Raw genomic sequence first — 17,047 nt, forward strand, 5'->3', positions numbered from 1 at the left:
GCTGCAAAGATAACTTTTCCAGAAGCTGGAAGAAAGCTTGTCTATGCAGTGCTTGTCTGCTAAAGCATAGGTGACGTTCCAGACACTCTGGTTCCTAGACTGTGTTTGCAAATAGATGCAGTTCTGATAATAGTAGTAGTTTTGTTGAAATTGTCGAGTGGCTGATGCTTGGACACGCACTCACATGTGCTTACACTCACGAACTTGTGACCCTTACTTGTTAAACTACTTAAACAGATGTAATTCATTCATTTAAAGGTAGGCATGTTCTTATGTGTTCATCAAAAGTTAAATATAACAGGCCGTAGTATTTGAAGACCTCAAACTTCAGTAAGGACAGTGCAAGGAGAATTAGGGCAAGTTTATGACTAGAAAAAGTTAAGATGAATTGCCATGTTTAAGGGAAGAACTGTCTGCAGAAGAAGGTGTTGGAAATGTGATTAACCTGGATATTTAAAAGGTCTGAAGAAGTTTCCATTTCTATTGTACAGTAGGGAACAATACCGATAGAGTGAATGGCTGTGTGACCTTAGAGAGGTGTTCTGCCTTTTACTTCTGTAACTGTAATTCCTGGTAAGTCTGTTTCGAATTAGAGCAGTAGAGCACAAGTAAGAATATAGGTCTTGATTTGATTATGTGAAATTCAAACTGAAAATAAAATCACATCTTACATTAGATCATCATATGTATTTAGCCCTTGCCCTGCTTAAGGAAGGAAGAATCTTGACAATGATGGATGCTTCCTTAAAGTGCAGATTTGTTTATCATATAAATGCTTCATTGTGGTCACTCATTTCAGCTTTAGAATATCAAGTTACTAAAGATATAATTCTTCACAAAAGCCTGACTGTGCGATCACTTAACCTAAACAAAAAACTGGAACTAATTTTAACAAAGTGGCTTGAGCAAAGAATCTGATAGCAGTAACTGAGCTTAAAAATTAAGGGTAACAGTTGTTTATAAGGATTGAGAAGAAATGCAAAATCAGCTTCATAATTATAATTTTGCAAATGTGAATCTTGCTGTAGTTTTTGTGGAGACAAATGCTACCCCCTGACTATGTGCAGAACAAGGGTACAGGGCCTCTGGAGTTTTATTTTTAGCCCTTTGCTATTTTTTGTCTCCTCCTGAGATCTTGAGTAAATGTCTAGGAGGCTGATCTGGTTCTCACTGAAGTCAGTAAGATTGTTTTTTACTGTTTTCAGTGAGAGATGGATCAGGCTTTGAGCTTTGTCTCGACATCCTATCTCCACAGAAGGAGTAGTAATACTGAGGTTTCATCTTTGGTATTGAAGAGTCGAGTCACGGTGCTAAAGAATGTAAAGAAGATATCACATCAGAGAAAGCCTAACAAGTCTCCTAAGCTTCAGCCTGCAGGCATAAGATAGGATTCACATGACTAATCTTTCATCAGGCAGATCAGATCTAATCTAGTCATCTAAGTTCTCTCTCTAGTCAGTACTTACTGGCCTTTGGAGATGCCATCCCTTCCATGACTGTTACATGGTAAAACCTAGGTGACAATGTTCTCTGAATCAGTACAAGGAACCTTTGCCTGGAACTGCCTTTCACAGCCCCAGAACTTGATTAATACAGAATAAGGCAGATGAGTGATGCCTCACTCTCCTTCACCATATATGAACATCTACTTAGACAGTGCACTGTCTGGAGTATGTAGTATTTAATGTAATAATGTATCTGATCACCTGCTCTGTTCCCCTACCTCTTGTTTCTCCTAAACATTTTTCTGGCTAATCAGCTTTGTTCAGAACACACTGGAGATCTCAGTTACAATGAAAATCTCTCAGATACAATAAACAGCTGTCAAGTTCTGTGCGAGGAGAGATATTTCAGGGGAAAAAAGGCCAGATTTAGGGCATGAATTCTGCCCTGGAATACCATTGGACACAGCTGTTTTTAATGTAATCTATCTACAAACATGCAGCAACAAACTAGTTACAAGTGTAGTTGCTAGGAGTAGAGGGAAAACTACATGGAATTGTTTGCTGAAAATACACTTGGTGGTTCAAACCCAAAATGTTGCACTGCATCAGTTGATGCCTTTCACTGATGTCAGTGAAAACACAAATATATATAATTGGTGCATTTGTCTAGTTTGGTGAAAAGAAGGCTGAAGTGTGACCTCATTGCTCTCTACAGCTTCCTCAGGAGGGGAAATGGATCAGGAGGTGCTGCTCTCTTTCCCCTTGTATCCACTGATAGGATGCATGGGAATGATTTAAAGCTGTGCCAGGGAAGTCTGCCAGGCCAGACGCTGCAACAGGCTTCGTGGAGAGGTGTTTGATACCCCAAGCCTGTCAGTGTTTAAGGTGCATTTGGGAAATATGCTTAAGAACATGCTTTAACTTTAGGTCAGCTCTGAATTGGTCAGGCAGCTGGACTATATGATGGTTGTAGGTCCCTTCAAACTGGAATAGTCTATTGCATTCCATTCTAATTTGTTTCTAAGTGACTAATGTATTGGACTTCTTTAGGTTGCAATACATATCATAAATAACAAAGGCAAAATATTTCTGTTCTGCTCCCTCCAAGCTTCCAACAGTCCAAGAATTAACTGATGCATTATTTGGTATTTTTCATTTAAATAATTTGGTTTCAATTAGGAAAAAAAAAAAGCCAAATACTTGCAAACCAGAATTCGGACCCTTTGTTTGGTTTGTACTGACTGCAGTGCTATTTTCTGTGTAACAGATGAGGCCAAGCACAAACTGCACTCAGCCAGTGGTCACTGATGTTTAGAATCCACGCAACTCCCAGGTTAAAAAGATTTAGAGAGAAGAGTTGATGAAACATTTCTCTGGCACAAAGATTATGAACAAAATAATGTTTGTTCTGACTTTAAGGAAATCTCTTAAGCAGTTTGCCTGAAGAGCTGTGTTTGGATAGTGAATTTCCAATGCAGCGATGGATTCATATGTGTTAACCTGGAGGCACAGTGGAATCTCAGCTGAGATCTCCTACCTGAGTCAAAGACAGAAATGGATCCTGATGTTTTGGGCATTTTTTGGTCCAAAATGCAAAGGAAGGTGTGATAAATATAACAAGCAAATTTCACATCAGATTTTTCATAAACCTCTTTTTTTTTAACTTGCTGCAGTATATCAAATGGTTAACAGCTGAGGAACCAAAGGTACAGGGAATCCTGGTAGTAAATATTGCCATGGGATAAGATAACAATCACTTTCAATTCTGAATTGTGATAGGGATGTCGTATAGGTTTGTTAGTCTGATTCTTTTCATAGTTGTGAGAGGTTGGATTTTTTTTGTTATTTGCAAAAACGAAAGAGAGCTGAAAACCTTCTGGTTCTGTCTAAAATGAACTCCAAAAGCATATATATAGCCATTTCCACTCTGAAGGGTGCAGTTTAATTTTCTTATGTTTGCAGGTTTTATGATTGAAATAGGTGCTTATGTGAAGATTAGTATGGAAAGATTATTAAGAGATTTGAGAAGGAATTTGGTTTTGTGCTTGAAATGGTGAACAAGTATGTAATGGCAGTTACCAGATCACTGGGAATTTCAAGTTCACATGACAGTTGTCTCAGGGGTTAACGCAACAACAGGAACAGATGCCATAGAACCCTAAAATTTCTGAAAGCATGTAATTTTGTAACTCATAGCTTATTTTTTCCATGAATCTTGTGCTATTATTGTTTAAAAGGAATTAATTTCCACAGATGCAGAGGAGCGATACTTCATGGGCTATCTCCTCTGGAGGAATTAACCATTTTTGGTGTTGCCTTCCCCAGGATGCCACAGAAAACCTTCCATAGATCTGCAGTTTGCAGAAAAGCGGACAGCCATAATTATCCTTATAGTAGCAAAACTTTCCTTCCATGGTTGCATTAGCACTTACCTTCTTCTGAAGTTTTTAATTGTGATGCCAGTTTGGGGTTGTACCTAGACCTTGTGCTCCTGGTAGATCCTGCCAGATCTCAGAAAGGCTGGGAATCTCAGGTAACCTCTTCTGGCTGAGGGCAGCAGGACAAGGAGACATTGTATACTTTTCTTCATCATGAGACTTAACTTTATTGGATTCACACCCTGCCTGATCCAGGGTTAGGTCACACCAAAACAGTGTGAAGTGCTTCAAAGAAATGAAATAAGGTCTGTACTGTGAAGAGCTTACTAACAAGAGAGCAAGCTCAGGATGAAAATGTTCAGAGCAAGCAAGCAGTACGGCATTATAGTACCAACCAGGATCAAGCTCTCAGGTTCAACATAGCTTTAGTTCAGCACTTGTAGAGGCATAGATGCACATGAAAATACTTAATTTGTGTAACAACTTCTGGTATTTATGTGCACTTTAGGCAAATGAACAGAACAAAAGTAGAGCAGGCCCTCACCCTACAAATAACCTCTAGCTTATTTGGCGTGTACTGTGTTTATATCTCATCTGACAGTAGACGACAATCCTTTCATGAATAAGTCAAGCTCTGGCGTTCATGGCAAGTGTGGTTAACTCCCAAATGTGGTTGCTTATCTGAAATGTATCTAAACCTCTTAAATCTGCAGCAGTGAGCTGGAAATCTCTCAGCACCAAGCCCTCTAGAATGGCAGGGGTAAAGATGCTAGTGTTTCTCCTAGCATGAACTGCGCCTGTTTTTAAAACCCAGACACTTAGCTGTGAACTTAGTGGGCAAAGACAGAAAAAGAGGTGAACCAAAATTTCACCATGCTTGAAATGCCCCCAAATCCAGGGCCTAGCGTACACCCTTTTCACCATGCAGTGGGTTTATATCTGATCATCATATTGGTGAACTCACCTCATCTATACGTCATTAGGTACATCACGTGCCAGAATCAGTAAACTTGTAATGGTTTTCAGCAGAGATGAACAGAAGTATGTTAGGTACAAATGCAGCAAAGCTGTAGTCATGCTGCATTTCTGCAAAGGTAATTGTGTCCCAGATGTGTGCCATAAGCAGAGAATGAATGCATTTAAAAGTATTCTAAATGTTACAAATAAAAGTAGGAATAGCCTTCTCCGCAGGGAGCTGGACCGGTGTTCGAGCCGCTACAGCGGTAATGTGTGAAAAACCCTCGAGTGGAGTAGACTTTGAAAAATAGTGCTAGCTTTGGCATTTGTTCCAAATACTATTGGAAGAGGATCATTCAGAAAGGATGCTGTTAAGTGAAACTGGACCCTAATTCAGATCATAGTAAATGGAACATTTTTTACAAATTCTCAGCTAAGGAGGTTTCCAAAAAATGATTATTAAAACATAACATTTTGCTGCTGTTAACAACCTAACCATTATAGCAGTGGCCTGAAAGTGAGGGAATAAAATTTACTATTGGTAACAAAACTGTCTAGAATATGTTCTTCACAGTCCAAAAAGAGAAATGCAAATACTGTATATTTATAGTCAGCCCTCAGAAACTGGGAAAGTGAACCATGAATGAGCTGTTTTCTTTCAGCTTTTTATAACTGGAGATATTTTCTCTCATTAAAACTTGGAGGTCAGTCTTCCATCTCTGTATTGAATATTTTCTGAAGCAACAGCTATTGGCTGCAGCAGGATATTATCTAAGTAAAAACATGACTTGAGTCACGGCTTTTATGTTTGACAGTGTTACTTTAATGCTCAGAAGTGCATGTGTGTGTGCAGTGTTCAAACATATTTTGTGTATAAGCCTCAAGTTAATGTACTTTTTAAACTGCGGAGGATTCTCAGTAGGATTTTTGAAAAGTAAAGTGCTACAATTCTGCTTCTATTGATGGGGAGGTTAAAATTCCCAGTGGGAGCAGTCTTAGGCTGACACTGAGCATTTCTGAAGATCTCACCTGGTACTGGAAACACCCTTAAGCTGGTATCTTTGTCTGTCCTTATTTTTGTTGTGTTAAACACCACAGAGCATTGGCCGCAAGTGAAAAAAGCTTTTCTATTGCAGCAAGGCCTGACTATGTTTAGTTGGCTAAACGTAGCTGACTAAACATGGCTCTATGGCTATGGAGATGATTGCAGTCCCTTTCCATTGCTGCTGTTACTTATGAGACTCTGATGTATTAGTTTAATGGTGTTTTCCAGAAAAATGAAAAAGGGAGAGAAAGGATGGTCAGGTAGTTTGAAAGCTGAGGTAAGTTTGAGGGAATTCACCTCTGTTCCTCCACAGTCTGGCACAGTCTTGGGTAAATTGCTTCACTTCCATGTTCTTCTGTTCCCTCTCTGTAAAGTGGTGATAATACCTCACATGTTGCAAAGCCATTTCTATGGAGTAAATCTATTCAGGATGGTGTTCAAATTCTTATGTAATGGAGGGCAGGCCCATGCCCCGGTGCAGCTGGAAATGTTACCCCTCCAAAGCAATCTCAGCAATACCTACCGGCAGCTGCAAGCTAATCAGATAGACTTACTCCATTTACAAATATGATGCAGAACAGTAGATGAGAGGAAAAAACGTAGAAGGAGCTTGAAGACACAGTCTTTTTAAGTTATCTCACAAAAGCCAATGAAAGGCAAAGGTTTCTTGAGGCTGAGACGCATCTGGCTAACATGATTACATGCTGTAATGTGATAGCCATTGTGAGTCCTTTGCAATGAGCTTGTAGCCGAGTATCACGTGGTTAGTCCCACTTGCTTCATTACATTATCTTTGAGAAATTCCAGGGGACTTGGGAATAAACAAGTGGATAGTCCTGTTACTGTGCCTAGCAGAATTGGGATGGGGTGGTGTGTTTCAAATAAGAAATTATTTAATGTATGTGACTTTATACATTCTCTTTCCACAGAAGGCAGTGCCAGTAGGAATTACTACTATTGTTTTAAAACTCTGGTAATCACTTGCCTTTCATGCCTTTGAAAGTATAAACAGCCTATCTCAACGGTTTACTTGCCACAGTTGTATTGCTCATACTCCGTTTCTTGCTTTGTTTGCTGGTAGAATACATACACCAATGCAGACAAGCTTTTGGAGGCTGCAGAGCAGTTGGCTCAGACTGGAGAATGTGACCCTGAAGAGATCTATAAAGCAGCCCGGCATCTGGAAGTACGGATTCAGGATTTTGTCCGGAGGGTGGAACAGCGGAAACTTCTCTTGGACATGTCAGTCTCCTTCCATACCCACACCAAAGAGGTAAGATGTGCATGAGCGAATTTTTCTGTGTATTGCAAAGTGCTGCAGGAGTCTGACTCTGAAAACTCAGATGACAGAGAAAAGGCATCTTCACTGCACAGGGTTGATATCCAGTTCATTTGATGCATATGACTAACTGTTGTAAAGAGGAAATAAAATATGAATGAAACAAATTATATAGTACACTAAAATTCAGGGACAGCATATCTAACATATCAAGCAGTGCTTAATTCTCAACTAGCATGTATTGTTATAAAGCAAGAATTACTTTGTAAAAGCAAGAGTTGATACTACCACATTAGATATAAACATGCTAGTAGTGTGACACGTATCCTCAGAGGGATTCCATTTGAATGTAATGTTAATTAATGTAGCCATTATTATTAAGTGTTACTGGAAATCTTACATTTTTTAATGAGGCAGACTTCACTTTTTGAAATTATGGTTAAAGAGCAAATAGCCACATACTGATACAGTGAATCAGTGAGGACCTGAATAAATGCTGCTTAGTGTAATTGAAAAATATCCAGAGATAAGGCTGTCTTGCCAGAGATACAGTGGACAGGACATCCAATGGGAGGCCACTGGGGATGTAATTAAAGCATACTTCACATTTTTCTGCGGACCAAAGGCCATTCAGTGATGAGTGACTTTTAAAGACAGGGTTTCTGCTAGGAGAGATGGAATTAGAATAGCTGTTTTTGTGCTCTGCAGCATCTATTAGCAAAAGCACACTTGATCAGAAAGATTCTCTTAGAAGCTGAAAGCTTTGCCTATGTTAATTGATTTGCATGTTACAAACAAGTTGTGTATAGCAGGCTTCAGCATGTTGGGGAGCCTCCTTAAGCAGAAGGTGTAAGAACATGTACATGTGCGTATATATATATACACATATATATATGGAAGATGGAAATACATTGTGTCCATTATAGTTATTGATACATAAAAGTTTTCCTTTTACATCCTGCTTTTGCAATATACTAAAATCTAGTTACTAGTTACTGTGAATAGTACTATTGTTTCCAGAGTAGCTCAAATGCTTGCAGCTATGCTGGTTTGCCACGGGGGAAACTTGGTTGGTTATTTCCTCAGTCAAAATTATTTCGTAACAGTTTCCTACCGTGATTAACCTTGTTTCACCCATGCAGGTGGTGACTAGTAACACAAAGATAGGCATGACTTCAGGAAGTTATCAGTATGAAGTATTTTCTATAATCTAAATTTCTTCTGATAATTACTGGTACTGTATAGGCTAATTTGGGTTTGGGAACTAGAGCTTCCCTGTTTGAAGGGGTTTGGGTTGCAGTGCACTATACATACTTCCACCTTTCTTCAACAAGAAGGGAATTTGCCTGCTCCACTCACCTGGTGTTAATGAGCCCTCTTTCTGTGTGTAAAAATGCAGATATTTAAAAATGCACTTTTTATTTTTTAAATTATTACAGAAGCAGTCTTTTGTGACAGGAACAATGCTGTTTACTAGATACTGAGAGTAAACCCTAAATCTCTGCCTCATTGGTCTTTACACATGGGACTGGTGCAGTGATGCCTTTTTGGAAAGCTCAGTAAGTACTTGCTGTCAATTTTAGGGAGCCTGAGGGTGGACAAACTCCAGTTGTCCCTCTCTGCAGAGGGATGTTCGAGGGAGCTGTGGCATCAAACTGAGGTATCAGCAAAGTCAGGATGGACACAGGAATCCCTTTTCATCAGAAAGCATGACAACTGTTGGGTTGGGTGTAAAGAGGCTGCTAAAGTTATTGCAGTCTCTGGCAGTTCCCCAACATCAGAGGATGCACAGGTGCTCTCTAAGAGAAAGGAAGTTTTCACTTACCCCCATGTTAACTCACTCTTGTGGGGGCCAAACACTCTGATTTTCTGCAAGTTCACTGAATTTCATTGAATTTCACCTGCCTCCTTCAGTGACACCGAAGGAGAGTCACACAGCCCAATACCTGAATATTTTTGCCACAAATAATAAGTGAGAAAGTTGTTGCAGTTTTAGTATTTGGCTGCCAGCTGTGAGGATCCACACAGACACAGTGAAGTAACCGAAGTCTGCCGGGGGGAACTAGTGTAAACGGCAAAGCATTAAAACAAGACAGCCTTAGCACATGTTTGGATCTGTATTTACCTTTTTATGCTATAAATAGATTGGCTCAAGTAGAAATGACTCATTGCTTGGCCTTGCTTGGCCCTTCATGTGTTTTATAAAATGGCAAGTTAACCAATATAATTGTCATTCTTTAGTTTGAACATTGAAACAGATAGCTGGATTCCTCAAAAATCAAGAAATACATTTTTGCCCTTTTTTGCCACCATACCTGTGACAGTATTATGTCCTTTCCCTGTTTCTTACCAGCTGATCTCAGTTGGTTCCTCCCTGGGCCCTGACTAGAAAATGTGCTCAGCCCAGTGAGACTTCCCAGTCTACAGGGCTTGGCGTGACCAAATGCAGGTTCTTCCCCACTTACCCACTTGTCCAGGTCAGATCTTCACTATGCAAGCTCATTTGATGAAACTGTTTCAAAATAAATTCACTGTATTTGCTGGGATTTCAGTCCCAAACAACAAAGATAACATTAGATTGTAATTTTAAAGTCAGGATTTATCAAGAAAAAAATCCCTTTGAGTCAGTAGCAGTTTTAATTGAGTTAAGGAGTCCAGAGTCAGATTTAAATTGTAGAAGATAGCAAGGCAAAAAACCCTTCTGCTGCAGCAGTAAAATACAGGGGGTTGGAGATCCATTGCTTCTGTTTTAGCGGGAAGCATTCCAGTTATAATGCTGACACATGCCTTTCTGGTTAACCTTGCCCCTCCTACTTTCTTGATGCTGGACTGTACTATGCCCATCCAAACCCATCACCTTGGAGTGTCTTGGGATGAGGAGAAAGCAGTTTAGCTGGCAAGTTAATAGGTTTCACACCTAACGTATGTGGCATGATTCTAGAAGGCATTATTATTTGATAATAACCATCATTATTTACTTCATCCTTTGTAGTTCTTAAAACCATTTCTTAAACTATTAACAACTGTTACTCTTATGTCCTTGAAAATGAATAAACAGTTCCCTTCATGTTTTCTTGGCGATAATGCAGGAAACTTTGGCCTAGATGTATTTTTCATCTAAGTTTCCAAAATTCTCATTATTTCTTGATATATTAATCTATTGAGACAGAACTGGTAAAAGGGAGAATTAAGTACAAAGAACTGGTCTTACTGACATGGTCTGTATGGAAACATTCTAAATACCTTCCTGCAGTGAATGTGTTGCTTCTGACAGTCTTCCTAGCACAGATGAATCGCATTTGTGATGTGATAATTCCCAGGCATGGATGAGTACATTGATTGTGAACTCACGGCTTCACCTGTACTCTGCTCTGCCCACCTCTTCATCTCCACATGTGACTGCTCAGATTCCCAGCACCTGAGAGGCTTTTAACAGCTCCCATTTTTAAAAAGTGATCTTGTGAAGGAATGTTTCCTTTTGTAATCTGCCTTTCTAGAATTTCTTGAGGACAGTGTATAGTGTTGAATTAGAGTTGTTTAAATCCAGATATCCCATGAGCAATGAAAGTTGAGAGTGGCTTTTTAATAGTACTTGAATCACTGCTCATTTAATGTGAATGCATTATAAAAGGATTATAATGCGTTCACAATTCAATAATGGGTCAAGCTGAACAATGACTTACATAGTTGGAGGAATGTGAAAAAGACTGCCAATTAAGCATAACAATAATTTTTATTATTTATTTTAAGTGCCCTTACTTAATGCATGCAATAGTCTGAAATAATGACTTTCTGGTATGGTAAAAACATTCTAGAGGCATAGATTTAGAGCAGTTCCTTAAGTGACTGTTAGTATCAGAATTTGTGAGCAATGTCTATGCCTATAAAAGAGATGTTGTGTTTCCCACTGTCCTACAGTATTCATGGCACCCTCTTAGTTTATAGTCAATACCTTCATGCCCTTTCAGGCCAAGGGATTCCTGATAATGTGAACAGAAACCTGGTACACTGGAAATCAATTATCGGTATGGCAGGGTAAAATTATAAATTATTATCAGTGGGATAAATGTGTTCAACAGACTTGTACCTGGGTAATTTCTCTCAGGATTAAGTGTGATTCAATTCAGGATCTTACTTCAGATCTGAATCAGTTATTGGCAAGATTGTCAGATCACAAATCTCATCATAGTTGATGCTTTTCTGTGAGCTTTCAGCTGCAGGGATTAAATGATGACACCAGATTCTTGGCTGTCATTTCATTTTGTTTAAAAGAGAATAGTATTTGAGCCTCCTACAGAAGAGGTTGCAGATGTGATATAATCACAGCCTGAAGACTCAAAAACCTCAAGGCAAATAAAAGCATTTTTTAATTCATTGTCTGAATCTTAATATTTTACATTGGTTTCAGAGTTTTAAACTTAGAGTTCTGAAGTGTACTTTGCATTTCTAGATATAAAAATGTAGACACAAAAGAGCACTGTCACCATTTCAATATAATTAAGAACATTAAATCCTCTTGCATAATTAAATGATGACTTAGCATCTCGTAAATGTCTTTATTTTCCATACAGATTTTCTTTTCTGTTTAGCAGTCCGAGTTTTGTTTTACCTGGCTTAAAGTGGCAGGAAATACAGCAGTTTCTGATATAGCTTCAGTGCTGGGAGTTTAATCAACAGTATAGAAATGCCTGGAAATTACTTCTTTCAAGTAAATGCTGAGGTGAGGCTACAGATATATAACTCGTGTAATATCTACATGCAAACAAGGTCTTGGCTTCATCAGCAGGATTTTATGCTTTTGGGATTAATGTAGGTGTTTAAAAGCAAGTATACGTACCTTAGCATATTCTCTATATTACTGAAGTAAAGATTTGTTGTGTTACTTCTTGTATTGGCAGATAATGCAGTTGCTAAATTAAGAAGAAGCTTCACTGAAATTAGATCCATTTACAGTATATGGGTCTTTACTGAACTACAAAGGAGTTCTGCAATTGTTTCATAGCTCTTTGGGGCATGAAAAGCATGTTTTACCACCTTGCGGTTTCTCATTTCTAAGTGGGTTTTGGGTTACCACTTTTGTGTTGAGTGGAGCCCAACAAAACAGCAGCAAAAAGCAGAAGCAGAAGTCCTGTGGTTTCAGCTCATATGCCATGTACTTTGTTTGCCCTTGATAGGTCCGAAGAGCAATAGGAAGAGGTGCTCAGTGCTTCAGTTCCATGTGGAGCCTGCAAGGTCTACCTGGACCACAGAACAGGCGGATGAGTATGCTCAGGAAATATTCAATGTTGATAAAAATGAACTGCCATACTCTTAACAGGTTCTTACTGAACATGTGAACTTGGCAGACATGATATGAGTGACCAAATTTGGGCTAATTTTCACAGGGATGACATAATGTATATTCTTGCCATCAAGGCTGAACCCCGCAAAATTTCAAACCCTTGCTTAAAATCACGGATGGTCTGGAGCATCTCATGTGAGCAGAAATAAAATTCCTTTTCTAACACAGGCAAAGTAACTCCTTTTTCCCCTTCCTCTCATTCTGAACCTTTTACCTCAAAATTCATCAAGTAAAGCTTTAGGCAGATACCTGGTATGGAAAGTTTCACCCTAAACAGCTTGTCTGATAAGGCCATGAGAAACTGAGAGCAAAGTTCTGGACCATTAAGTGCAGGCAGCTTACACAGACCTAAATTATTTGTGGTCAGCAGGTCACCGTGGTCACCCCATAGATATCAGTGGGGTTACTCAAGTGAGTAATGAGAGAGGATTTACCCTGTCAGTCAGGGACAGTAACAGTGTTTTATTGCAGGCATTACTAACTTCATTTTACTTGATAACCAAAACCTGTGAAATTAAATTCTCCCTGCTTCAGTTGAATATCGTGATTAGGAGATTATTTCAGTGTAGGTCACTAATTTTGACAGAGCTTGACCCTCACATTGTGGCAGAGTTGCTGGGAAGAGGGGAGCAGAAGGCTCATGGGGCTAAAGTCAGCTACTGTTGATTCTCATCAGAAGAGTTGACTGAATGTCTCAAAGTTAATCATGGTGCAAACATGACAATGGTACTGGGATATACTATATAACTCTGTCATTCATTGTAAAATGACCCAGGATTCAAAGTTAATGTTACTGAACTTAATAATTTGTTGTTTGACTTTAACTGTTAATATTGACATCTCAGAGCAATCACCCCTTAGATAATAAAGACTTGTGGTGAATGGGATAATCACTTTAGCAATTTCACTTGCTGAAAACTTTCAGAAGTCCTGAAAAGGTCTTGTTCTCTGGGCATGTCTACCACAAAGTGTTTGTCTTACACACTTATACACTACTTATACACTGTCCTAGGCAGTGTTTTTGTTTGTTTTTCTCATATTACGGTCAGATCTAAAAAAAAAGGAAAGCATAAAACACTAAAATAACCCAAACTCGCTCTCTGCACATAATATATTCACTGACTGGCCTTGTCACATCCTGGAACTTTTTTTAGGGTTAGAATGAAGCACCCTGTGCCTTGTTCAAAAGCTAGAAAATATTTTTCCTTCAATGGGATAAAATTGACAGCTGAGATAAGTACAAAGCAGCATACAAAGTTGAACTTTGAAAATATCTGCGCTTGCTGTCAGTGCAGGGCTGTGAAACATCAAACCTTAAGTTTATACCTCTTACAAGTACGAACTTCGGTTTTGGTGGGAGCTGAATCAGCGTAGTTTAGGGGGGAGTATTACGAGCAGAAAAATCTCAAGAGAAGGGGGGGGAAGCAAATTCTTTTATAAGGGATTAAGGAAATGCTGATGTAAAAAAAAAAAAAAAAAAGGAAAAAAGTGCTCAGTTCCTAAACATTCTGATATCCCCTTCAGAGTGGGATTTGCAGGCAGAGAGCAGAGGATGCGGGAAAAGTAAACTACCAGAGCTGCACATATAGGTAATGTGTGCAGAGCTTTGCCTGGATGGCAGATTCCTTGGAGAAGACAGATACTTGCCAGTTTACTGTTATCATTCTGATAACTGGGACTGTAGAGAGGGTTCTGCTGTTATAACAAGTGTTATTCTTCTGTGATGTGATGTAAAAGTCACTCTCAGATATCAGTAATTACTATGAAGCAGCAAAATAAGAACAAATCCCCCTCCAACTCCAGGACACAGACTGTGGCTTTGACCAAAATGCAAACATTCACCAGCCATTCACATTGGTGGTTTCTTTGCAGAGTTAAATCTTGACTGTAAAGCTACCAAGGATCTGGGATGCAGAAACCAAGACAGTTGGGGTGGTACAGGGTGCCCCTCTGTCCTGTCTATTTGTTGTCTAGAAGCAAGGTTTTTTCATGAAGGGTTAAGAAGCTGGGAATGAAGAGAGCTGTGGTATCCTGGCAGCACATCCCGCTCTTGAGCAGGGGAGTTTGAAGCACAGCCAGGCTGCGAGTGAATAAGATTCTGCCATCTGTGATGGCAAAAAATTGTGAGACAAGATCAAGGTAATAAGAAGTAAATGCTTTTAAATGCAGCTGCATAAACCAAATGTCAGAAAGTCAAACCTACAGCAGAGCAAGGGCAGGCGCACAGAAGAGAAGTTCTTCCCATCATTCTGCCAAGAATTCCTACAAACTACATTTGAGTTAACACTTGTCTATCCATATTTTATCCATCCAAGCCTATTATCCATATTTTTCAGGCCATTCACTGGGATTTTGACTGACTGCTTGGTTTCACTCAAATACTGTCATTGGCTTTTCAGGGCCCTGGCATGTAGTTTGTGTGTTACAGAGATGGGTTTCCAGTCTGTATGCCTTGCTGTCCATATAACAGAGGTTCATTCTGCAGCTAGAAGGGTATTTTATGAGCATCTTTAAATAGGATGTGCCAACTCACATAAAGTACCCTTTTATTAGTCATATTACAGCCCATTTTCCTGATTTCCTGAAGCTGAGGAAGATGAGCTTCTTCCAGTACCAGTGTGTGGGCTTGTAGCTTTTACTGCTGTGTACAAAGGCAACAGATTGGGCAGCCAGTGATGATTTGCATACTGAGTAAATCTTCATCAAAACTATACAGGGACACTTCTATGATTCTTGCCTCACTCAAAAGACCCATGCTGTTGCACCTTAAATACACATATGCAACAGAGTCTGCACAACTAGTTTAAAATGGTTAGTGTCAATGTAGTGGTTCAAGTTGATGAATCCAGTAAGACACTTTGGTTAGAGAAAGGTCCCATGGTCTGTTTAATCTTTAGCAAGTTTCAGAATGATTCAGAATTGTCACAAGTGATTAATTTCTGCGATTCCTAGGACATAGCTCACAAAGTCGCAAAAACGACTCAAAGCAGCAGACCAGGGTAAGTCTGCTAATAATATGACCAGTCACTGGAAAAGGCACAGAGGGAAGAAGTAGTGCAACTCGCCTTTTAGAAGTAATGAAATGTTTAGAACCAGTGAACAATTCGGAGTAAAATGGAATGGTACCTGCATTTGTTTAAGTAAATTGCTGAATTTGTAGTGTATATTAATAGCTACGGAAAGCTTCTCCTACACTGTGTACTGTGTTATGCTGGTGTAAATCTGAGTGAATTTTCTGATGTAGGAAGAACTTCTCCAAGCCTATTATCAGTATCATCAAGTACAGAACTTGATTTGCTTAGTACAATTACTGCAGTTACTTGCATCCAGATTCATGATTACAAATAACTCATATTAAAATTATATTAGAAGAGGAACATGTTTTTGCAATTCATGATGGTAAGAAGCACAGAACTTCTGATTCTTCAGTTACAAGCCAACTTTTTCTCCTCAAGCAAATAGTCCCTGAATTACATTTACATGACCTTGGGCTGGGGATCTGCACACTCCCTCATGTAAGCCCAGCTACCCAAATCGTGTTTCCCTTGAGAGGAGATTATTTTGTGCTATATCAATCTGGTCCATGCAGGTCTTGGAAAAAGCATCAGATGTTTAGGCATTGCAAATCCTTTTGCCATAAGCAAGGTTACTAATTAAAAAACGTCAGCATACAGAAGCACCAGATGCAGCCCAACGAAGGATGAATGTCAAGAAATTGGTGAGGAACAGGGAAAAAGCAAGAAAGAGGTTAGGAAGAGATCGGATGGGTTTTTTTTACAGAATGTTCCCTTTCTTTCCACTCGTCATTTCTTCCCAATCAGTTTGGTGGTATCTGACAACATTTTTTCTTGCAGCAGGCTGTCTCATCGTCTGTACCTTACGGTGGAAGTCACGTATTGTGGCATTTCATATTCCATATCTGGTCATAACACATCTTGTCACATTTTATTAGGTATGCTGTCATTGTGTGGCACTTCATTGGTGGCATGAGGTCACATTGCATCTCATCATTACATACACTGTTTTCTAAGTTTCTGTTGACATTTACATGAGACCTTGAATGTGACTTTGGAAAATGTTGTGAAATGTGCTTCCAATTTATAACAACCATCAGTTCTTTCAGCTGAAACAGCAATAGATGCATTTTAAATGTGAATAAACATCAGCTGATGAAGGTTGATTGTGCCAAAAAGTTTTATTATCTGCACCATTTTGGTGTGGGAAATCAAGGTAGAAAAGGCAATTTCCTAAAGGGTGTGCAGTGAAGCCAGATTCACAGCAGCACTTGAACAGACGCTTAAAGATAGGCATGGGCTGAAGTCCTGCCATAAATTAACCTCAGCTTGGCTCTATGTGACTTACTAATGCATATTATGAAAAAGGTAGATGTTACTGTTCAGAGTAGGTTTGTGTAAGCCTGGCATGATAGCAGAGGAAGACAGGGTTAATGGACATCTCTCTCTGGAGCAGTTGTGTTTGTGATGTTCTTTTATTTTTTTTTCTCAACCTGACCTTGGTTCCCTGCACACTTATGTTACAACTCACAGAGTGCGAGCAGTGCTAACTAGGTAGGAAAAGAAAGTCCCCATATTTCACTGAATT

At 39.2% G+C, this 17,047-nt stretch overlaps 1 protein-coding gene across 4 annotated transcripts in view; it reads left to right on the top strand.

Annotated features, from left to right (window-relative positions):
- Positions 1-17,047, top strand: part of KALRN (kalirin RhoGEF kinase) — a gene marked incomplete at its 5' end in the record, with an annotated part of 522,231 nt that overhangs the window by 300,923 nt on the left and 204,261 nt on the right. For all 4 annotated transcript variants that reach the window (XM_080620947.1, XM_080620949.1, XM_080620948.1 and 1 more), the window contains one exon: positions 6,907-7,098. In XM_080620947.1, coding sequence (XP_080477073.1) covers positions 6,907-7,098 — 192 coding nt within the window. The remainder of the gene's footprint in view (positions 1-6,906; positions 7,099-17,047) is intronic.

This window comes from Psittacula echo (genome assembly GCF_963264785.1).
Source record: "Psittacula echo genome assembly, chromosome: 6".
NCBI lineage: Eukaryota > Metazoa > Chordata > Aves > Psittaciformes > Psittacidae > Psittacula > Psittacula echo.